This window comes from Oncorhynchus clarkii, chromosome 12 (genome assembly GCF_045791955.1).
Source record: "Oncorhynchus clarkii lewisi isolate Uvic-CL-2024 chromosome 12, UVic_Ocla_1.0, whole genome shotgun sequence".
Classification (NCBI taxonomy): domain Eukaryota; kingdom Metazoa; phylum Chordata; class Actinopteri; order Salmoniformes; family Salmonidae; genus Oncorhynchus; species Oncorhynchus clarkii.
This window is the reverse complement of record NC_092158.1, coordinates 101,756,892-101,781,887: the sequence shown is the minus strand read 5'-3', so window position 1 is coordinate 101,781,887 and position 24,996 is coordinate 101,756,892. Positions and strand designations below refer to the sequence as shown.

At 40.3% G+C, this 24,996-nt stretch overlaps 2 protein-coding genes across 2 annotated transcripts in view; one reads left to right on the top strand and one right to left on the bottom strand.

Moving 5' to 3' along the window:
* LOC139421752 (NLR family CARD domain-containing protein 3-like) overlaps nt 1–24,996 on the bottom strand; it is a 1,082,035-nt gene that overhangs the window by 33,577 nt on the left and 1,023,462 nt on the right. The gene's annotated exons all lie outside the window — the stretch shown is intronic.
* LOC139421762 (NLR family CARD domain-containing protein 3-like) lies at nt 10,883–23,934 on the top strand. Its single transcript, XM_071172882.1, has 9 exons — nt 10,883–10,920; nt 14,293–14,409; nt 14,694–14,763; nt 14,893–15,121; nt 15,917–17,723; nt 18,009–18,182; nt 22,151–22,324; nt 22,490–22,536; nt 22,982–23,934. The coding sequence occupies exons 1-9, from the start codon at nt 10,883–10,885 to the stop codon at nt 23,512–23,514; spliced, it is 3,189 nt and encodes a 1,062-aa protein (XP_071028983.1). The 3' UTR covers nt 23,515–23,934.

Genomic DNA, 24,996 nt, shown 5'->3' with positions numbered 1-24,996 from the left:
TCTACCTCTGATGTGAGCAGATCTCACTCCCAGACTGTGACTGATAGTCAACATACCTAGTTATCTACCTCTGATGTGAGCAGATCTCACTCCCAGACTGTGACTGATGGTCAACATACCTAGTTATCTACCTCTGATGTGCGCAGATCTCACTCCCAGACTGTGACTGATAGTCAACATACCTAGTTATCTACCTCTGATGTGAGCAGATCTCACTCCCAGACTGTGACTGATAGTCAACATACCTAGTTATCTACCCGCTGATGTGAGCAGATCTCACTCCCAGACTGTGACTGATAGTCAACATACCTAGGTATCTACCTCTGATGTGAGCAGGTCTCACTCCCAGACTGTGACTGATAGTCAACATACCTAGTTAGCTACCTCTGATGTTAGCAGATCTCACTCCCAGACTGTGACTGATAGGAGGTATCCACATGGTCTGATAAACTCTCCTAACAACCCCACCACTAGGAGGTGTCCACACGGTCTGATAAACACTCCTAACAACCAGACCACTAGGAGGTGTCCACATGGTCTGATTAACACTCCTAACAATCCCATCACTAGGAGGTGTCCACATGGTCTGATAAACACTCCTAACAACCCCACCACTAGGAGGTGTCCACATGGTCTGATAAACACTCCTAACAACCAGACCACTAGGAGGTGTCCACATGGTCTGATTAACACTCCTAACAACCCCACCACTAGGAGGTGCCCACATGGTCTGATAAACACTCCTAACAACCCCACCACTAGGAGGTGTCCACATGGTCTGATAAACACTCCTAACAACCAGACCACTAGGAGGTGTCCACATGGTCTGATTAAAACGCCTAATGACCCGACCACTAGGAGGTGTCCACATGGTCTGATAAACACTCCTAACAACCCCACCACTAGGAGGTGTCCACATGGTCTGGTTAACACTCCTAACAACCAGACCACTAGGAGGTGTCCACATGGTCTGATAAACACTCCTAACAACCCCACCACTAGGAGGTGTCCACATGGTCTGATAAACACTCCTAACTACCCACCACTAGGAGGTGTCCACATGGTCTGATAAACACTCCTAACAACCCCACCACTAGGAGGTGTCCACATGGTCCTAAAGCACACCGTTGCTTCCTTTTTTATCACATTCTAATTATCAAACTGGTGGGGACAAATATGAACCGGTATAGTGTGGTCAGATTGCTTGCGATTAGAGGGTTGGGCCAGTAACCGAAAGGTCACTGGTTCGAATACCCAAGCTGTCAAAGTGAAAATCTGTCTATGTGCCGTTAAGCAAGGCCCTTAACCCTATCTTGCTATCGGAGAACTGTACTACTATGGTTGACCCTGTAAAACAACACTTTTCACTGCATGTGACAATAAAACATTACAATTCTTTCTCAATTACAACATTTAGTTTAACAATGTTGGTTATAAACCTTGTTGACATTCATCCAATGACACCTTGACTTGCATTACATTCTCACTGCAGAAAAACATCCTCATGTTATTGACCAACCAGAAATGTCACATATCTGTTTGACAGTAACCCTGGATGAGGAATGTGTGAACTATCTTGTCATCTCATTGGCTAACCACATTGGAACATTCTAGTCTTGAAGGACATGAACTGGCAGAACAGGTTTCAGCAAAGAATGGAGTCAATGTTTTCAGGAAGGTGTAACCATGACGATAGGAAAGACAGGAGGTAGACTAAACTGCAAGGGAAGCCATCTGAACTACTGTCCTAAAAAGACAAACAGCATCTACACAAACAGCCACCTGAACTACTGTCCTACAAAGACAAACAGCACCTACACAAACAGCCACCTGAACTACTGTCCTTCAAAGACAAACAGCCACCTGAACTACTGTCCTACAAAGACAAACAGCATCTACACAATCAGCCACCTGAACTACTGTCCTACAGAGACAAACAGCATCTACACAAACAGCCACCTGAACTACTGTCCTACAAAGACAAACAGCATCTACACAATCAGCCACCAGAACTACTGTCCTACAGAGACAAACAGCATCTACACAAACAGCCACCTGAACTACTGTCCTACAAAGAACAAGAGCATCTATACAATCAGCCACCTGAACTACTGTCCTACAGAGACAAACAGCCACCTGAACTACTGTCCTACAAAGACAAACAGCCACCTGAACTACTGTCCTACAGAGACAAACAGCCACCTGAACTACTGTCCTACAGAGACAAACAGCCACCTGAACTACTGTCCTACAAAGACAATCAGTCACCTGAACTACTGTCCTACAGAGACAAACAGCATCTACACAAACAGCCACCTGAACTACTGTCCTACAAAGAACAAGAGCATCTATACAATCAGCCACCTGAACTACTGTCCTACAGAGACAAACAGCCACCTGAACTACTGTCCTACAGAGACAAACAGCCACCTGAACTACTGTCCTACAGAGACAAACAGCCACCTGAACTACTGTCCTACAGAGACAAACAGCCACCTGAACTACTGTCCTACAAAGACAAACAGCCACCTGAACTACTGTCCTACAGAGACAAACAGCCACCTGAACTACTGTCCTACAGAGACAAACAGCCACCTGAACTACTGTCCTACAAAGACAAACAGCCACCTGAACTACTGTCCTACAAAGACAAACAGCCACCTGAACTACTGTCCTACAAAGAACAAGAGCATCTATACAATCAGCCACCTGAACTACTGTCCTACAGAGACAAACAGCCACCTGAACTACTGTCCTACAAAGACAAACAGCCACCTGAACTACTGTCCTACAGAGACAAACAGCATCTATACAATCAGCCACCTGAACTACTGTCCTACAGAGACAATCAGCCACCTGAACTACTGTCCTACAAAGACAAACAGCCATCTGAACTACTGTCCTACAGAGACAAACAGCATCTATACAATCAGCCACCTGAACTACTGTCCTACAGAGACAATCAGCCACCTGAACTACTGTCCTACAAAGACAAACAGCCACCTGAACTACTGTCCTACAAAGACAAACAGCATCTACACCAACAGCCACCTGAACTACTGTCCTACAGAGACAAACAGCATCTATACAATCAGCCACCTGAACTACTGTCCTACAGAGACAAACAGCCACCTGAACTACTGCCCTACAAAGACAAACAGCATCTACACAAACAGCCACCTGAACTACTGTCCTACAAAGACAAACAGCCACCTGAACTACTGTCCTACAAAGACAAACAGCATCTACACAAACAGCCACCTGAACTACTGTCCTACAAAGACAAACAGCCACCTGAACTACTGTCCTACAGAGACAAACAGCCACCTGAACTACTGTCCTACAAAGACAAACAGCATCTACACAAACAGCCAACTGAACTACTGTCCTACAAAGACAAACAGCATCTACACAAACAGCCACCTGAACTACTGTCCTACAAAGACAAACAGCATCTACACAAACAGCCACCTGAACTACTGTCCTACAAAGACAAACAGCATCTACACAAACAGCCACCTGAACTACTGTCCTACAAAGACAAACAGCCACCTGAACTACTGTCCTACAGAGACAAACAGCCACCTGAACTACTGTCCTACAAAGACAAACAGCCACCTGAACTAATGTCCTACAAAGACAAACAGACACCTGAACTACTGTCCTACAAAGACAAACAGCCACCTGAACTACTGTCCTACAAAGACAAACAGACACCTGAACTACTGTCCTACAAAGACAAACAGTCACCTGAACTACTGTCCTACAAAGACAAACAGCCACCTGAACTACTGTCCTACAAAGACAAACAGCATCTACACAAACAGCCACCTGAACTACTGTCCTACAGAGACAAACAGCCACCTGAACTACTGTCCTACAAAGACAAACAGCATCTACACAAACAGCCACCTGAACTACTGTCCTACAAAGACAAACAGCCACCTGAACTACTGTCCTACAAAAACAAACAGCCACCTGAACTACTGTCCTACAGAGACAAACAGCCACCTGAACTACTGTCCTACAAAAACAAACAGCCACCTGAACTACTGTCCTACAGAGACAAACAGCCACCTGAACTACTGTCCTACAAAGACAAACAGCCACCTGAACTACTGTCCTACAAAGACAAACAGCATCTACACAAACAGCCACCTGAACTACTGTCCTACAAAGACAAACAGCCATCTGAACTACTGTCCTACAGAGACAAACAACCTCCTGAACTACTGTCCTACAAAGACAAACAGCCACCTGAACTACTGTCCTACAGAGACAAACAGCCACCTGAACTACTGTCCTACAAAGACAAACAGCCACCTGAACTACTGTCCTACAAAGACAAACAGCCATCTGAACTACTGTCCTACAGAGACAAACAACCACCTGAACTACTGTCCTACAAAGACAATCAGCCACCTGAACTACTGTCCTACAACGACAAACATCATCTAAACAAACAGCCATCTGAACTACTGTCCTACAGAGACAAACAACCACCTGAACTACTGTCCTACAAAGACAAACAGCCACCTGAACTACTGTCCTACAGAGACAAACAGCCACCTGAACTACTGTCCTACAAAGACAAACAGCCACCTGAACTACTGTCCTACAAAGACAAACATCATCTACACAAACAGCCACCTGAACTACTGTCCTACAGAGACAAACAGCCACCTGAACTACTGTCCTACAAAGACAAACATCATCTACACAAACAGCCACCTGAACTACTGTCCTACAGAGACAAAGAGCATCTACACAAACAGTGAATCGGAGAAAAAGTTTGTTTGTTTTTCCATGCATATTAACCGTGACCACTGATCTGACCTTTGACCCCTAAGTACTGATTCTACACTCTGCCTTGGTATGACCTTAAACAGCTGTCTGGGTAATGAAACAGCAAAGTGCAGCATCTAGAAATCTAAATGTGTTGATCCAGATGTATTGTTGTTTTTCTGTTTGATGGAAACACTTTGAGTTCTAACTACATTCCAACTGCATTTAATGGTGTTATGTAGTTGTGTTGTCATGTTGTATTGTAGTAACCCTCAACTGTATTTAATGGTGTTATGTAGTTGTGTTGTCATGTTGTATTGTAGTAACCCTCAACTGTATTTAATGGTGTTATGTAGTTGTGTTGTCATGTTGTATTGTAGTAACCCTCAACTGTATTTAATGGTGTTATGTAGTTGTGTTGTCATGTTGTATTGTAGTAACCCTCAACTGTATTTAATGGTGTTATGTAGTTGTGTTGTCATGTTGTCATGTTGTATTGTAGTAACCCTCAACTGTATTTAATGGTGTTATGTAGTTGTGTTGTCATGTTGTCATGTTGTATTGTAGTAACCCTCAACTGTATTTAATGGTGTTATGTAGTTGTGTTGTCATGTTGTATTGTAGTAACCCTCAACTGTATTTAATGGTGTTATGTAGTTGTGTTGTCATGTTGTCATGTTGTATTGTAGTAACCCTCAACTGTATTTAATGGTGTTATGTAGTTGTGTTGTCATGTTGTATTGTAGTAACCCTCAACTGTATTTAATGGTGTTATGTAGTTGTGTTGTCATGTTGTATTGTAGTAACCCTCAACTGTATTTAATGGTGTTATGTAGTTGTGTTGTCATGTTGTATTGTAGTAACCCTCAACTGTATTTAATGGTGTTATGTAGTTGTGTTGTCATGTTGTATTGTAGTAACCCTCAACTGTATTTAATGGTGTTATGTAGTTGTGTTGTCATGTTGTCATGTTGTATTGTAGTAACCCTCAACTGTATTTAATGGTGTTATGTAGTTGTGTTGTCATGTTGTATTGTAGTAACCCTCAACTGTATTTAATGGTGTTATGTAGTTGTGTTGTCATGTTGTATTGTAGTAACCCTCAACTGTATTTAATGGTGTTATGTAGTTGTGTTGTCATGTTGTATTGTAGTAACCCTCAACTGTATTTAATGGTGTTATGTAGTTGTGTTGTCATGTTGTATTGTAGTAACCCTCAACTGTATTTAATGGTGTTATGTAGTTGTGTTGTCATGTTGTATTGTAGTAACCCTCAACTGTATTTAATGGTGTTATGTAGTTGTGTTGTCATGTTGTATTGTAGTAACCCTCAACTGTATTTAATGGTGTTATGTAGTTGTGTTGTCATGTTGTATTGTAGTAACCCTCAACTGTATTTAATGGTGTTATGTAGTTGTGTTGTCATGTTGTATTGTAGTAAACCCTCAACTGTATTTAATGGTGTTATGTAGTTGTGTTGTCATGTTGTCATGTTGTATTGTAGTAACCCTCAACTGTATTTAATGATGTTATGTAGTTGTGTTGTCATGTTGTATTGTAGTAACCCTCAACTGTATTTAATGCTGTTATGTAGTTGTGTTGTCATGTTGTATTGTAGTAACCCTCAACTGTATTTAATGGTGTTATGTAGTTGTGTTGTCATGTTGTATTGTAGTAACCCTCAACTGTATTTAATGGTGTTATGTAGTTGTGTTGTCATGTTGTATTGTAGTAACCCTCAACTGTATTTAATGGTGTTATGTAGTTGTGTTGTCATGTTGTATTGTAGTAACCCTCAACTGTATTTAATGGTGTTATGTAGTTGTGTTGTCATGTTGTATTGTAGTAACCCTCAACTGTATTTAATGGTGTTATGTAGTTGTGTTGTCATGTTGTATTGTAGTAACCCTCAACTGTATTTAATGGTGTTATGTAGTTGTGTTGTCATGTTGTATTGTAGTAACCCTCAACTGTATTTAATGGTGTTGTGTAGTTGTGTTGTCATGTTGTATTGTAGTAACCCTCAACTGTATTTAATGGTGTTATGTAGTTGTGTTGTCATGTTGTATTGTAGTAACCCTCAACTGTATTTAATGGTGTTATGTAGTTGTGTTGTCATGTTGTATTGTAGTAACCCTCAACTGTATTTAATGGTGTTATGTAGTTGTGTTGTCATGTTGTATTGTAGTAACCCTCAACTGTATTTAATGGTGTTATGTAGTTGTGTTGTCATGTTGTATTGTAGTAACCCTCAACTGTATTTAATGGTGTTATGTAGTTGTGTTGTCATGTTGTATTGTAGTAACCCTCAACTGTATTTAATGGTGTTATGTAGTTGTGTTGTCATGTTGTGAATGTTGTATTGTAGTAACCCTCAACTGTATTTAATGGTGTTATGTAGTTGTGTTGTCATGTTGTCATGTTGTATTGTAGTAACCCTCAACTGTATTTAATGGTGTTATGTAGTTGTGTTGTCATGTTGTCATGTTGTATTGTAGTAACCCTCAACTGTATTTAATGGTGTTATGTAGTTGTGTTGTCATGTTGTATTGTAGTAACCCTCAACTGTATTTAATGGTGTTATGTAGTTGTGTTGTCATGTTGTATTATAGTATGCCTAACCCTCAACATTTTCTGGTGATGGAGAGAGACACCAAACAAGACACAGAGACAGCAACAGAAGAATAGGATATGATGGAGAGAGACACCAGACAAGACACAGAGACAGCAACAGAATAGGATATGATGGTGAGACATCAGACAAGACACAGAGACAGCAACAGACGACACAGAGAAAGTGATGGAGAGAGACAGAAGAATAGAGTTCCAGACAGTTGTAGAATGTATGCCAAGACACATTGTAAGAGCTATAAAGAGAGAGGGAGTGGGAGAGAGAACAGGCAGAACCTGATATGTAAATGAGCAGAGCAAATGAAAGTAACTTTTGACAACCTGATGATAATTCAGACTCTGTTTCTATTGAGAGATAAAAGGTAAGACGACGATTGTTATGTGTATTCATATAGTTGATCATATTGTTATGTGTATTCATATAGTTGATGATATTGTTATGTGTATTCATATAGTTGATGATATTGTTGTGTGTATTCATATAGTTGATGATATTGTTGAGTGTTTTCATATAGTTGATGATATTGTTATGTGTATTCATATAGTTGATGATATTGTTGTGTGTTTTCATATAGTTGATGATATTGTTATGTGTATTCATATAGTTGATGATATTGTTGCGTGTATTCATATAGTTGATGATATTGTTATGTGTATTCATATAGTTGTTGAGGAGGACCTGTTTGGAACCCTTTATTCTAAGAGTGTACTGTATCATAGGTCTATAGACCAGGGTCATCTCCTACTGTATCATAGGTCTATAGACCAGGGTGATCTCTTACTGTATCATAGGTCTATAGACCAGGGTGATCTCCTACTGTATCATAGGTCTGTAGACCAGGGTGATCTCCTACTGTATCATAGGTCTATAGACCAGGGTGATCTCCTACTGTATCATAGGTCTATAGACCAGGGTGATCTCCTACTGTATCATAGGTCTATAGACCAGGGTGATATCCTACTGTATCATAGGTCAATAGACCAGGGTGATCTCCTAGTGTATTCATTAGTTCCCATCGTAGCAAAACATTTGGCAACATAAACTGTTTAGGTCACGTTGTACAGTTTTTAGAGTAAAAAAAACGTTGGCTGTGGAGTAAACTAATGAATACAACCCAGGTTGTTGCCTACGACTCGACATGTTGATACCTGCCTGATGCTGAAACCTGAACGTAGCCTGAGGGGTAAACTATGATACTAGCTAGATATACTGGTTTTCTAAAGTTAGCCGGATTCAGTTAGCTTCACATTCCAGCTCAGACCTCATCCATCAGAATATACAGAACACAACAGAAAATATCTCAATGTCTTGACATGTTCTGGTTGTGAATTCAGGCTACAAGGTGAGAATCCTGCCAGGGATTATTGTAAAGTGTGTAGAGACATTAAATGTATGGTGTAATGTTAGTATAGTGAATGACAGTATAACACTCCTAACAGTAGATACATTAAATGTCTGGTGTAATGTTAGTATAGTGAATGACAGTATAACACTCCTAACAGTAGATACATTAAATGTATGGTGTAATGTTAGTATAGTGAATGACATTATAACACTCCTAACAGTAGAGACATTAAATGTATGGTGTAATGTTAGTATAGTGAAGTAAAACACTCCTAACAGTAGAGACATTAAATGTCTGGTGTAATGTTAGTATAGAGAATGACAGTATAACACTCCTAACAGTAGAGACATTAAATGTATGGTGTAATGTTAGTATAGTGAATGACAGTATAACACTCCTAACAGTAGAGACATTAAATGTATGGTGTAATGTTAGTATAGTGAATGACAGTATAACACTCCTAACAGTCTACTTCTACTGAGACAGGTTGGTGTCAGTTTAATCACACAACATGGAGCTGACTGGACGTGGTCAAGTCAAATTCAATATATCAACATTCATATATTATAGTTCTACATTTAACATTTCATATGATAATGTAATTGTATCATAGTTCCTCTATAGTGTAGTGATCCTCTACATTTCATATAATAATGTAATTGTATCATAGTTCCTCTATAGTGTAGTGATCCTCTACATTTCATATGATAATGTAATTATATCATAGTTCCTCTATAGTGTAGTGATCCTCTACATTTCATATGATAATAATAATTTTGCACGCCCAATTTTTCAATTTTTGATTTGTTAAAAAAGTTTGAAATATCCAATAAATGTCGTTCCACTTCATGATTGTGTCCCACTTGTTGTTGATTCTTCACCAAAAAATACAGTTTTATATCTTTATGTTTGAAGCCTGAAATGTGGCAAAAGGTCGCAAAGTTCAAGGGGGCCGAATACTTTCGCAAGGCACTGTATATGACTCGATCAGGATATATATACCTCTCTCTAATGTATATGACTCTATCAGGATATATATACCTCTCTCTAATGTATATGGCTCTATCAGGATATATATACCTCTCTCTAATGTATATGACTATTTCAGGATATATATACCTCTCTAATGTGTATGACTCTATCAAGATATATATACCTCTCTCTAATGTATATGACTATATCAGGATATATATACCTCTCTCTAATGTATATGACTCTATCAGGATATATATACCTCTCTAATGTATATGACTCTATCAGGATATATATACCTCTCTAATGTATATGACTCTATCAGGATATATATAACTCTCTCTAATGTATATGACTCTATCAGGATATATATACCTCTCTAATGTATATGACTATATCAGGATATATATACCTCTCTAATGTATATGACTCTATCAGGATATATATACCTCTCTCTAATGTATATGACTCTATCAGGATATATATACCTCTCTCTAATGTATATGACTATATCAGGATATATATACCTCTCTCTAATGTATATGGCTCTATCAGGATATATATACCTCTCGCTAATGTATATGACTCTATCAGGATAGATATACCTCTCTAATGTATATGACATCTTATATTTAAAATAATTGTGAGACATGGCCTTGTGTTGCTGTACTGTCTATAACTACCTTAACAAACAGTGACTTATTATTATTATTATCATTATTATTATTATTATTGTTGCTGTACTGTCTATAACTACCTTAACAAACAGTGACTTATTATTATTATTGTTGCTGTACTGTCTATAACTACCTTAACAAACAGTGACTTAATATTATTATTATTATTATTATTATTATTGTTGCTGTACTGTCTAGAACTACCTTAACAAACAGTGACTTATTATTATTACAGACAGTTACCATGGAGATGAAATGTCACAATTACGTTTTCATGTGATGCATTAAATCATCTAATTGTTTCTGTGTCTGTTAGTAAATGTTTTATAAGAGATAAATAATAAATGATAACAATTGACATTAAATAATTACTGTGTTAACCACAAACAACATTTTGGATCTCTGTTTAGGGGTCAGTGCTCTAAAAGGAGTCTCTCTGGGGAGAGAAAGGAGGGGGGCCCTGTCTCTAAAATGAGTCTCTCTGGGGAACATGACACCAAAGCTAAGAGGTGAGATGATAATTTTTGATAACAATATTATGAGTTTATTTGCAATTTGTTTTTTAATCAGAAATGGTTGCTTATGGTACCTTCAATATTACTGTTCTCAGATTTTTTAACTAATAGATTTTAGATGGGTATATATATATATATATATATATATATATATATATATATACTCACGTAGCTATCTTAATTAAGATGAAAGCACTTTCTGTAAATTACTCTGGATAAGAGCATCTGCTAAATCAGGGGTTCTCAATCCGGGGTCTGTGGAGGTACTGCAGGGGTTCTCAATCCGGGGTCTGTGGAGGTACTGCAGGGGTTCTCAATCCGAGGTACTGCAGGGGTTCTCAATCCGGGGTCTGTGGAGGTACTGCAGGGGTTCTCAATCCGGGATCTGTGGAGGTACTGCAGGGGTTCTCAATCCGAGGTACTGCAGGGGTTCTCAATCCGGGGTCTGTGGAGGTACTGCAGGGGTTCTCAATCCGGGGTCTGCGGAGGTACTGCAGGGGTTCTCAATCCGGGGTCTGTGGAGGTACTGCAGGGGTTCTCAATCCGGGGTCTGTGGAGGTACTGCAGGGGTTCTCAATCCGGGGTCTGTGGAGGTACTGCAGGGGTTCTCAATCCGGGGTCTGGGGAGGTACTGCAGGGGTTCTCAATCCGGGGTCTGTGGAGGTACTGCAGGGGTTCTCAATCCGGGGTCTGTGGAGGTACTGCAGGGGTTCTCAATCCGGGGTCTGTGGAGGTACTGCAGGGGTTCTCAATCCGGGGTCCGTGGAGGTACTGCAGGGGTTCTCAATCCGGGGTCTGTGGAGGTACTGCAGGGGTTCTCAATCCGGGATCTGTGGAGGTACTGCAGGGGTTCTCAATCCGGGGTCTGCGGAGGTACTGCAGGGGTTCTCAATCCGGGGTCTGTGGAGGTACTGCAGGGGTTCTCAATCCGGGTTCTGCGGAGGTACTGCAGGGGTTCTCAATCCGGGGTCTGTGGAGGTACTGCAGGGGTTCTCAATCCGGGGTCTGTGGAGGTACTGCAGGGGTTCTCAATCCGGGGTCTGTGGAGGTACTGCAGGGGTTCTCAATCCGGGGTCTGTGGAGGTACTGCAGGGGTTCTCAATCCGGGGTCTGTGGAGGTACTGCAGGGGTTCCGCGGCACCCTGACTGTACTCGTTGCAATGTAAGACATTTTATAGAACTTTCACACGACACGACCACTTTGCCTACTCTTAATTATTGACTAATATAATGGAATGCATATTTATTTTTATTTTTTTGATCGTTGTTACAAGCAGCATTTTGCATTATTAGGATTATTTTTTAACAACATGATGTTGTGCTCCAAAGGGAGAACTTGAAATAACATGATGGAGATAATTAAATAACAACATGATGTTGTGCTCCAAAGGGAGAACTAACATGATATAGATAATTAAATAACAACATGATGTTGTGCTCCAAAGGGAGAAATAACATGATGTAGATAATTAAATAACAACATGATATAGATAATTAAATAACAACATGATGTTGTGCTCCAAAGGGAGAAATAACATGATGGAGATAATTAAATAACAACATGATGTTGTGCTCCAAAGGGAGAACTTGAAATAACATGATGTAGATAATTAAATAATCAGAAGAACAACGTGTTTATTATTATACACTCTTAGAACAGAAGGTTCCTTCTAGAACCAAAAAGGCTTCTATCACTTCCTTAATATATGGAACCATTAAAACATATATATTTTGGTTCGGTGAAGAAGAACCTTTAGAGTTCTGATCAACGGAAGGTTAATGTTTAGAGGATGTGAATCAATCATTATTTTCAGGGCGCCTCAATAGCAGGTATTGAACCCCGGGTAAATAATCACTAGTCAGAACCTCAACCTCAGTATACATTCATTATAAAAATCATCTTAATATCTGATATTGTGAGTAAACAACCTCGAGAATGCGTCTTCCAGCCCTCTAATAAATTACATAATTCAACCTTCCCGGTTAGTAAATTTACCTCAACATGCCCCCGGAGAAGGCAGAGTAATGACACCAGCCTTTTAGCGGGGCTGACAGACTGACTACAACGCTCGCGACGCTAAATTAATTTCGTTATTAAAAATGACACACTGCTCGCGCGCCAACGAGCGTCTAGAAGTCAGTTCTATTTGTGTCGCAGTTCGCGCTGCATCTCCTCATTGGTTTATAGAAGCAGGTACCCACGTGCCATCTCCTCATTGGTTTATAGAAGCAGGTACCCATGTGCCATCTCCTCATTGGTTTATAGAAGCAGGTACCCACGTGCCATCTCCTCATTGGTTTATAGAAGCAGGTACCCATGTGCCATCTCCTCATTGGTTTATAGAAGCAGGTACCCACGTGGCATCTCCTCATTGGTTTATAGAAGCAGGTACCCATGTGCCATCTCCTCATTGGTTTATAGAAGCAGGTACCCACGTGCCATCTCCTCATTGGTTTATAGAAGCAGGTACCCACGTGCCATCTCCTCATTGGTTTATAGAAGCAGGTACCCACGTGCCATCTCCTCATTGGTTTATAGAAGCAGGTACCCACGTGCCATCTCCTCATTGGTTTATAGAAGCAGGTACCCACGTGCCATCTCCTCATTGGTTTATAGAAGCAGGTACCCACGTGCCATCTCCTCATTGGTTTATAGAAGCAGGTACCCACGTGTCATCTCCTCATTGGTTTATAGAAGCAGGTACCCACGTGCCATCTCCTCATTGGTTTATAGAAGCAGGTACCCACGTGCCATCTCCTCATTGGTTTATAGAAGCAGGTACCCACGTGCCATCTCCTCATTGGTTTATAGAAGCAGGTACCCACGTGTCATCTCCTCATTGGTTTATAGAAGCAGGTACCCACGTGCCATCTCCTCATTGGTTTATAGAAGCAGGTACCCACGTGCCATCTCCTCATTGGTTTATAGAAGCAGGTACCCACGTGCCATCTCCTCATTGGTTTATAGAAGCAGGTACCCACGTGCCATCTCCTCATTGGTTTATAGAAGCAGGTACCCACGTGCCATCTCCTCATTGGTTTATAGAAGCAGGTACCCACGTGCCATCTCCTCATTGGTTTATAGAAGCAGGTACCCACGTGCCATCTCCTCATTGGTTTATAGAAGCAGGTACCCACGTGCCATCTCCTCATTGGTTTATAGAAGCAGGTACCCACGTGCCATCTCCTCATTTAGCAAAAAAAAACATAACTTCACATAAACATAACTTCTTTAAACAATAAAAGCTAATTTATGAACATTTCTGAAAAGTGATATATAGCGTTATGGAATGAAACTCTTCTTATGTTTCCCATCTGAGCTCAGAGTAGATGAGAGGTGTAATGTTTGTCTCTGTTGTGTTGAAGACCAATCAAGCAGGAGAGACCAGCCTCCCCTGTTCCCAGCTGTGTGTCCATGAAGAGTGACTGGTCTATGGATCATCCTCTAACCTTCAGAGAGGGAAACTATTCTACTGAACAAAGGTAAGAAGAACTCATGGGTCATGGTCAGTGAGTTAAACAACACTGTCTCTAGTCATTTCTCCTCTCCAATTTATTGTTGTTGTTTTCATAATCAATAGGCTCATCCTTTTGTCCAATTTCATAGTCCTAAAACAATATTAAACAAACACAACATTCCCTCCGTGTGTTTGCATGTGTGCGTGCGTGCGTGCGTGCGTGTGTGTGTGTGTGTGTGCGTGTGTGTGTGTACTCCCTGGATGAGGAGATGTAATCTCATGTTTTGTCCACAGAAACCAACAGGAGAGATCAGAGTCAGAGATTCTCAGTGGTCAGTCTTCCCAGAGTCATCAAACAGACCTGGCCTCCATATTCAGTGTATGTGGTCCTGTTATGTACATTTGTTTTTGTTTACCTCAAGTAAAGTTGATCTGTCAATCATTCATTAATGTGTTAATGAGAAAGCATTTATTCTCTTGCTTAACTTATTTACTTGATTTATTTCAGTTGCTTGAAGAGAATATTATGACATTTGTGAAGAACGAGCTGAAGATGTTCAAGAGGATTCTTAGTCCAGAACTCCCAGAAGGCTTTGAGAGTCAGAAGCAGGATAAGGAAGTGGTGGACGCTGAAGATGAGCAGCAGGAGAGCAATGCCAGAGAGGGGGCTCTGAAGATCACACTGCACATCCTGAGGAAAATGAACCAGATGGAGCTTGCTGACACACTGGAGAAATGTAAGATCTGTCTGCCTCATGATGAATGATGTTTTATAACATTTAAAAGCTGTAGCTAAAGTACAGCTAAAGTAGCTGTGTAACTCAATGATATTGTAGCAGCCTTAACACAACACCTAGTGACCTCATCAAGTAGCAGCAGGGATGTGTTGTGGTGATTAATTTAGAGAGAGAGAGACAACATTAATAATACCATCAATGAGGCCTCCCGGGTGGCGCAGTGGTTAAGGGCGCTGTACTGCCATCAGAGACTCTGGGTTCGCGCCCAGGCTCTGTCGTAACCGGCCGCGACCGGGAGGTCCATGGGGCGACGCACAATTGGCCTAGCGTCGTCCGGGTTGGTAGGGATGTCTCATCGTGCACCAGCGACTCCTGTGGCGGGCCGGGCGCAGTGCGCGCTAACCAATGTTGCCAGGTGCACAGTGTTTCCTCCAGCACATTGGTGCGGCTGGCTTCCGGGTTAGAAGCAGTGCGGCTAGGTTGGGTTGTGTATCGGAGGACGCATGACTTTCAACCTTCGTCTCTCCCGAGCCCGTACGGGAGTTGTAGCGATGAGACAAGATAGTAGCTACTAACACAATTGGAAGAGAATAAGAGAGGGGAGAAAAAGGAGTACATTTTTTAAAATAATAATTATTATTATAATTATAATTATAATTATAATCAGTCACACCAGTCACATTTATACAGTCAGTTAAGATAATAAATAATTATAATGTAAAACTTTATAACAGTCCTACAATACTGTAGACATTAAAACAGACGTAATATTAATATCCTCTGTGTTATTTCTAGATTCAGATGAGCTTGCTGTGATTTGCCAACGTGAACTCAAATCTAATCTAAAGAAGAAGTTTCAATGTGTATTTGAGGGGATCGCTAAACAAGGAAACCCAACACTTCTCAATAAGATCTACACAGAGCTCTACATCACAGAGGGTGGAACAGGACAGGTCAATAATGAACATGAGCTGAGACAGATTGAGACAACAACCAGGAAACAAGCAAGACCAGAGACTGCAATCAAATGTAACGACATCTTCAAACCCTTAACTGGACAAGACAAACTTATCAGAACTGTGCTGACAAAGGGAGTCGCTGGCATTGGAAAAACAGTCTCTGTGCAGAAGTTCATTCTGGACTGGGCTGAAGGAAAAGCAAATCAGGATGTCCAATTTGTATTTTCATTCCCTTTTCGGGAGCTGAATTTGATGAAAGGGGACAAACACACTTTCATTGAACTTCTCAATCACTTCTCAATGGAAACCAAACAATCAAGAATCTCCAACTACAAAGAGTGCAAAGTTCTGTTCATCTTTGATGGTCTGGATGAGTGCCGACTGCCCCTAGACTTCCAGAAGAACAAGATCTGTTGTGACGTCACAGAGTCAACCTCAGTGGATGTTCTGCTGACAAATCTCATCAAGGGAAATCTGCTTCCCTCTGCTCTCCTCTGGATAACTACCCGACCTGCAGCAGCCAATAAGATCCCTTCAGGGTGTGTTGACCAGGTGACAGAGGTACGAGGGTTCAATGACCCACAGAAGGAGGAGTACTTCAGGAAGAGATTCAGTGATGAGGACCTGGCCAGCAGAATCATCTCACACATAAAGACATCAAGGAGCCTCCACATCATGTGCCACATTCCAGTCTTCTGTTGGATTTCTGCAACAGTCCTTGAACACATGCTGAAACAGAAGAGAGAAGAGATGCCCAAGACTCTGACTGAGATGTACACACACCTTGTGGTGTTTCATACCAAACAGAAGAATGAAAAGTATCTTGGGAAAGAAGAGACAGGTCCACACTGGAATAAAGAGAGCATTCTGTCACTGGGAAAACTGGCTTTTCAACAGCTTGTGAATGGCAATCTGATTTTCTATGAAGAAGACCTGAAAGAGGCTGGCATTGATGTCAATGAAGCCTCAGTGTACTCAGGATTCTGCACACAGCTCTTTCAAGAGGAATGTGGGCTGTACCAGGACAAGGTGTACTGCTTTGTTCATCTGAGCATTCAGGAGTTTCTGGCTGCTGTATATGTGTTCCTCTCATTCATCAACAACAATGAGAATCTAATGGACGAACCTCAATCAATGTTCAGATACTTTTTGTCGCTCTTCAGAGAGAAGCCTAAAGTTACTGAAGTTACTTTCTACAAGAGTGCTGTGGATAAAGCCTTACAAAGTGAGACAGGAAACCTGGACCTTTTCCTCCGCTTCCTTCTGGGCCTCTCACTGGAGTCCAATCAGAAACACTTACGAGGTCTACTGACAAAGACAAGAAGCAGCTCACAGAGCCATGAAGAAACAGTCAAGTACATCAAGGAGAAGATCAGGGAAAATCCCTCTCCAGAGAGGAGCATCAATCTGTTCCACTGTCTGAATGAACTGAATGACCATTCTCTAGTGGAGGAGATCCAAAGATACCTGAGCTCAGGAAGTCTCTCAGAAGATGAACTGTCACCTGCACAGTGGTCAGCTCTGGTCTTTGTGTTGCTGACTTCAGAAAAGGAGCTGGATGTGTTTGACCTGAAGAAATACTCCAGATCAGAGGAAGGTCTTCTGAGGCTGCTGCCAGTGGTCAAAGCCTCCAGAGCTGCTCTGTGAGTAAATAAAATGACATTTAAGAACTAATCATTAGGAAGAAATATTCAGTTTAGAGAAAAATATGTATTATAATATGTATAATATATTATTTTGAAAAACATATTGAATAAATTCATTGATTTTCACATTAGTATAACAATATGACCATACAATTCTAGGAGACGGAAGATGAATCTATGTGTTGTTTGAGAGAATAAACCAAATGCATCTGCCATTGTCCTTCTACACTACTGGTGTTAAATTAACAGTGTGTTTGTGAAGTCATGATGATCTCTTTGCAGGTTGTCAGGCTGTGGAGTCACAGAGGAAGGCTGTGCTTCTCTGGTCTCAGCTCTGGAGTCAAACCCCTCACACCTGAGAGAGCTGGACCTGAGTAACAATGACCTGAAGGATTCAGGAGTGAAGCTGCTCTCTGCTGGACTGGGGAATCCCCACTGTAAAATGGAGACTCTGAGGTCAGTATTATCAGATATGAAAGCACTTTATTAATGTAGTTCTCCCATTTGAAAAGTCGTAATTATTCGGTTATATTCACTTATAGTGTATTAAAGTAGTCATACGTTTAGTATTTGGTCCCATATTCCAAGCCTGCAGTGATTACATCAAGCTTGTGATTCTACTAATTTGTTGAATTCATTTGCAGTTTGTCTTGGTTGTGTTTTAGATGTTTTCCTGATAGAAACTGAATGGTGAATAATGTCCTGTCACTTTGGAGTCAATTCACTTGTATTGTCAGTAAGAATAGAAGATGTTTCTGAACACTTCTACATTCATGTGGATGCTACTATGATGATGAATAATCAGGAATGAATAGTGAATGATGATGAATGAGAAAGTTACAGAGGCACAAAGATCAGACCCCCTCTGTTATTGGTAATGGTGAGAGGTTAGTATGTTTTGTTATAGCCTCTGTTATTGGTAATTGTGAGAGGTTAGCATGTTTTGTTGTAGCCTCTGTTATTGGTAATGGTGAGAGGTCAACATGTTTTGTTGTAGCCTCTGTTATTGGTAATGGTGAGAGGTTAGCATGTTTTGTTGTAGCCTCTGTTATTGGAAATGGTGAGAGATTAGCATGTTTTGTTGTAGCCTCTGTTATTGGTAATTGTGAGAGGTTAGTGATGTTTTGTTGTAGCCTCTGTTATTGGTAATGGTGACAGGTTAGTATGTTTTGTTGTAGTCTCGGTTATTGGTAATGGTGAGAGGTTAGCATGTTTTGTTGTAGCCTCTGTTATTGGTAATTGTGAGAGGTTAGTGATGTTTTGTTGTAGCCTCTGTTATTGGTAATGGTGAGATGTTAGCATGTTTTGTTGTAGCCTCTGTTATTGGTAATTGTGAGAGGTTAGTGATGTTTTGTTGTAGCCTCTGTTATTGGTAATGGTGAGAGGTTAGTATGTTTTGTTGTAGCCTCTGTTATTGGTAATGGTGAGAGGTCTACATGTTTTGTTGTAGCCTCTGTTATTGGTAATGGTGAGAGGTTAGCATGTTTTGTTGTAGCCTCTGTTATTGGTAATGGTGAGAGGTTAACATGTTTTGTTGTAGCCTCTGTTATTGGTAATGGTGAGATGTTAGCATGTTTTGTTGTAGTCTCTGTTATTGGTTATGGTGAGAGGTTAGTATGTTTTGTTGTAGCCTTGGTTATTGATAATGGTGAGAGGTTAGCATGTTTTGTTGTAGCCTCTGTTATTGGTAATTGTGAGAGGTTAGTGATGTTTTGTTGTAGCCTCTGTTATTGGTAATGGTGAGAGGTTAGTATGTTTTGTTGTATCCTTTGTTATTGGTAATGGTGAGAGGTTAGTATGTTTTGTTGTAGCCTCTGTTATTGGTTATGGTGAGAGGTTAGCATGTTTTGTTGTAGTCTCTGTTATTGGTAGTGGTGAGAGGTTAGCATGTTTTGTTGTAACCTCTGTTATTGGTAATGGTGAGAGGTTAGCATGTTTTGTTGTAGCCTCTGTTATTGGTAATGGTGAGAGGTTAGCATGTTTTGTTGTAGCCTCTGTTATTGTAATGGTGAGAGGTTAGCATGTTTAGTTGTAGCCTCTGTTATTGGTAATGGTGAGAGGTTAGTATGTTTTGTTGTAGCCTCTGTTATTGGTAATGGTGAGAGGTTAGCATGTTTAGTTGTAGCCTCTGTTATTGGTAATGGTGAGAGGTTAGCATGTTTTGTTGTAGTCTCTGTTATTGGTAATGGTGAGAGGTTAGTATGTTTTGTTGTAGTCTCTGTTATTGGTAATGGTGAGAGGTTAGTATGTTTTGTTGTAGCCTCTGTTATTGGTTATGGTGAGAGGTTAGCATGTTTTGTTGTAGTCTCTGTTATTGGTAGTGGTGAGAGGTTAGCATGTTTTGTTGTAACCTCTGTTATTGGTAATGGTGAGAGGTTAGCATGTTTTGTTGTAGCCTCTGTTATTGGTAATGGTGAGAGGTTAGCATGTTTTGTTGTAGCCTCTGTTATTGTAATGGTGAGAGGTTAGCATGTTTAGTTGTAGCCTCTGTTATTGGTAATGGTGAGAGGTTAGTATGTTTTGTTGTAGCCTCTGTTATTGGTAATGGTGAGAGGTTAGCATGTTTAGTTGTAGCCTCTGTTATTGGTAATGGTGAGAGGTTAGCATGTTTTGTTGTAGTCTCTGTTATTGGTAATGGTGAGAGGTTAGTATGTTTTGTTGTAGTCTCTGTTATTGGTAATGGTGAGAGGTTAGCATGTTTTGTTGTAGCCTCTGTTATTGGTAATGGTGAGAGGTTAGCATGTTTTGTTGTAGCCTCTGTTATTGGTAATGGTGAGAGGTTAGCATGTTTTGTTGTAGCCTCTGTTATTGGTTATGGTGAGAGGTTAGTATGTTTTGTTGTAGCCTCGGTTATTGGTAATGGTGAGAGGTTAGCATGTTTTGTTGTATCCTCTGTTATTGGTAATTGTGAGAGGTTAGTGATGTTTTGTTGTAGCCTCTGTTATTGGTAATGGTGAGAGGTTAGTATGTTTTGTTGTAGCCTCTGTTATTGGTAATGATGAGAGGTTAGCATGTTTTGTTGTAGTCTCTGTTATTGGTTATGGTGAGAGGTTAGTATGTTTTGTTGTAGCCTCTGTTATTGGTAATTGTGGAGAGGTTGGTATGTTTTGTTGTAGCCTCTGTTATTGGTAATGGTGAGAGGTTAGCATGTTTTGTTGTAGTCTCTGGTATTGGTAATGGTGAGAGGTTAGTATGTTTTGTTGTAGCCTCTGTTATTGGTAATGGTGAGAGGTTAGCATGTTTTGTTGTAGCCTCTGTTATTGGTAATGGTGAGAGGTTAGTATGTTTTGTTGTAGCCTCTGTTATTGGTCATGGTGAGAGGTTAGCATGTTTTGTTGTAGCCTCTGTTATTGGTAATGGTGAGAGGTTAGCATGTTTTGTTGTAGCCTCTGTAACTTTCTCACTCATTATTATTCATGATTCCTTCATGATTTTTCTTAATCATGGCATCATCAGGATTAATTTATTATTGTTTAGAAACATGTTATCTACTCTCTTAGACAGAAAAGTACTCCACTCATCATCCACCATTTTATTATTGGGCAAAACACAACCAAAACAAACTGCAAATGCAACCAACGAGTTTACGACAAAAAAGACCATTTTTGACTATTTTAATACACTGAGTGAATTGTTCAGAATACTTAAGACTTCTTCTAATGGGGAGACCGGAAACATAAATTGTTTTCATTTTTAATAGTGAAACACATATGTCTTAAAATACCCTCAAATTAAAGGTGACATTATAAACTGTCACCTCATATGAACCATTTGACCTCAAATCCAACATGTTGGAGAATAGAGACACATTTAAATGTTAGCTTCACTGTCTAAATAGATATGGTGTGGACTGTATACTCAATACAATCTAAATCTGATACCTCACTGTCTAAATAGATATGGTGTGGACTGTATACTCAATACAATCTAAATCTGATACCTCACTGTCTAAATAGATATGGTGTGGACTGTATACTCAATACAATCTAAATCTGATACCTCACTGTCTAAATAGATATGGTGTGGACTGTATACTCAATACAATCTAAATCTGATTCCTCACTGTCTAAATAGATATGGTGTGGACTGTATACTCAATACAATCTAAATCTGATTCCTCACTGTCTGTCTTCTGACTGATACTGCATTTTAAACTGGTTTGGTCTGTCTACTACATTTAAAGTGTTAGCTTCACTCTCAAAATAGATATATATAGAGCCAGTCTAATATAGAGTAATCAAATATGTGCACATGTTTCTCTCTACTTTACTTTGATAATTTATAATAATGATACATTCATTGATGAATAGATATGGCAGGTTTCAGGACACTGATATATCTGAATATGTTGAAAAAATATACTGCCACTATTTTCACCACCAAAGAATATCAGTGTGATTTTAAAATGATTTGACTCTTTGCAGGCTGTCAGGCTGTCTAGTCACAGAGGAAGGCTGTGCTTCTCTGGTCTCAGCTCTGAGGTCAAACCCCTCACACCTGAGAGAGCTGGACCTGAGCTACAATCACCCAGGAGACTCAGGAGTCAGACTGCTCTCTGCTGGACTGGAGGATCCACACTGCAGACTGGAGAAACTCAAGTATGTAGAGGGTTTATGTCAATGTTCATATCAGACATGTTTGACTTATCAGGCTAGTTAAGACAAACACTCTGACCACCACTTGGACAAAGTTATATGCTGACTGTGTGTGTGTGTGTGTGTGTGTCCCTCAATGACTGTCTGTTCTTCTGCTTACCGCTACAGTGTGGAACATGGTGGAGAGAACAGAATGAAACCTGGGCTTAGAAAATGTGAGTGTTGACTGCTGTGAAGAATATGACTAAGAATAAGTCTTAATTCAAGTTAAGTCAAAGTCAAAGACCACCATCATTACTGACTTGGTCACATTAAATATCAGCTGTAGTTCTACAGAAACAGAAATCAGGGACACCAACGTTTACAAAGAGTTGATTTGACTGTGTGTGTGTGTGTGTGTGTGTGTGTGTGTGTGTGTGTGTGTGTGTGTGTGTGTGTGTGTGTGTGTGTGTGTGTGTGTGTGTGTGTAATTAATGTGAATAAGTGTGTTTTATATTACCATACAGTATAACATATGATCATTCAACAAGTCTCAAGTTACCTTACCTTCTCCTTTTGATACCTAGAAACATCCACATTAAATTAATTAGTGAAAAGTGAGTTAACATTCTAATGTGAATGATGATGATTTCTAATATTGTGTCTGGTTTCATCCATCAGATGTCTGTGATCTCACACTGGACCTAAACACAGTAAACAGAAACCTCTCTCTGTCTGAGGAGAACAGAAAGGTGACATGGAGGACAGAGGAGCAGCCGTATCCTGATCACCCAGAGAGATTTGAGGACTATGAACAGGTGCTGTGTAGAGAGGGTCTGACTGGGCGCTGTTACTGGGAGGTAGAGTGGAGGGGGAGAGGGGCTGTTATAGGAGTGGCATATAAAGGAATCAGCAGGAGAGGAAGGAGTAAGGACTGTTGTCTTGGATACAATAACAAGTCCTGGAGTCTGATCTGCTCTGACAACAGTTACTCTGCCAAGCACAATAATAATGACACTACCATAGACGTCCACCCCTCCAGCTCCCACAGAGTAGGAGTGTATCTGGACTGGCCAACCGGCACTCTGTCCTTCTATAGAGCCTCCTCTGACACACTGACCCACCTGATCACATTCACCTCCACATTCACTGAGCCCCTCTATCCAGGGTTTTGGGGTTGGTGTTTTGGCGACTCAGTGTCCCTCTGTCAGTGATACACACACACTGGACGCACACACACACACTCACACTGGACACACACTCACACTGGATACACACACACACACAAACTGGACACACACACACACATACACCTGCTGGACACACACACTGGACACACACACACACACACACTGGACTTACAGACACACACTGGACACACACACACACACACACACACACACAGTGGACAAACATATACACACAGGACACACACACACACTGGACACAAACACACTGGACACACACATTCTGGACACACACACTCTGGACACACACACACTGGACACACACACACATGCGCGTCTTTCTATAGTAGTGAGGACCTCTTACAATAACACTGTTAAAATACCAATGTGATCATGTGTTGTCTTTTATGTTGAAAAACTAATTATACAATTATATATAATTATATCTGGACACGCTCCATAGTTGTATAATTATATCTGGACATACACTCCATAGTTGTATAATTATATCTGGACATACGCTCCATAGTTGTATAATTATATCTGGACATACACTCCATAGTTGTATAATTATATCTGGACATACGCTCCATAGTTGTATAATTATATCTGGACATACGCTCCATAGTTGTATAATTATATCTGGACATACGCTCCATAGTTGTATAATTATATCTGGACATACGCTCCATAGTTATATAATTATATATGGACATACGCTCCATAGTTGTACAAGTATACAAGGATATATTGTACTTTTCATAATAAAACAGACTTGAAACAAGAAAAGGCCTGTTAATTGTGAAAACAATTTTGTTTATTGATTTAACGTTTCCTCTGTCAGGTTGATGTTAACCTGCGACTGGTTGAAACAAGAAAAGGCTGTTAATTGTGAAAACAGTTTGTTTATTGATTTAACGTTTCCTCTGTCAGGTTGATGTTAACCTGCGACTGGTTGAAACAAGAAACAAATATGACATGAAATACAAAACAATTAAATATGTGGAATAGAATTAAACAAATTGTACAATTAGTACAACAGAGTGTTGTAATGCAGGGTTACTATAGCAACAGAGTGTTGTAATGCAGGGTTACTATAGCAACAGAGTGTTGTGATGCAGGGTTACTATAGCAACATAGTGTTGTAATGCAGGGTCACTATAGCAACATAGTGTTGTGATGCAGGATCACTATAGCAACATAGTGTTGTGATGCAGGGTCACTATAGCAACAGAGTGTTGTGATGCAGGGTCACTATAGTAACAGAGTGTTGTAATGCAGGGTCACTATAGCAACATAGTGTTGTGATGCAGGATCACTATAGCAACATAGTGTTGTGATGCAGGATCACTATAGCAACATAGTGTTGTGATGCAGGGTCACTATAGCAACATAGTGTTGTGATGCAGGGTCACTATAGCAACAGAGTGTTGTGATGCAGGGTCACTATAGTAACAGAGTGTTGTAATGCAGGGTTACTATAGCAACAGAGTGTTGTGATGCAGGGTT

Excerpts from the sequence above, each read along its gene's own strand:
- LOC139421762 (XM_071172882.1), top strand. The coding sequence starts at position 10,883 with ATGAGTCTCTCTGGGGAACATGACACCAAAGCTAAGAG. Across the intron at positions 17,724-18,008 it reads AAAGCCTCCAGAGCTGCTCT|GTTGTCAGGCTGTGGAGTCA; the intron begins GTGAGTAAATAA and ends ATCTCTTTGCAG. Across the intron at positions 18,183-22,150 it reads TGTAAAATGGAGACTCTGAG|GCTGTCAGGCTGTCTAGTCA; the intron begins GTCAGTATTATC and ends GACTCTTTGCAG.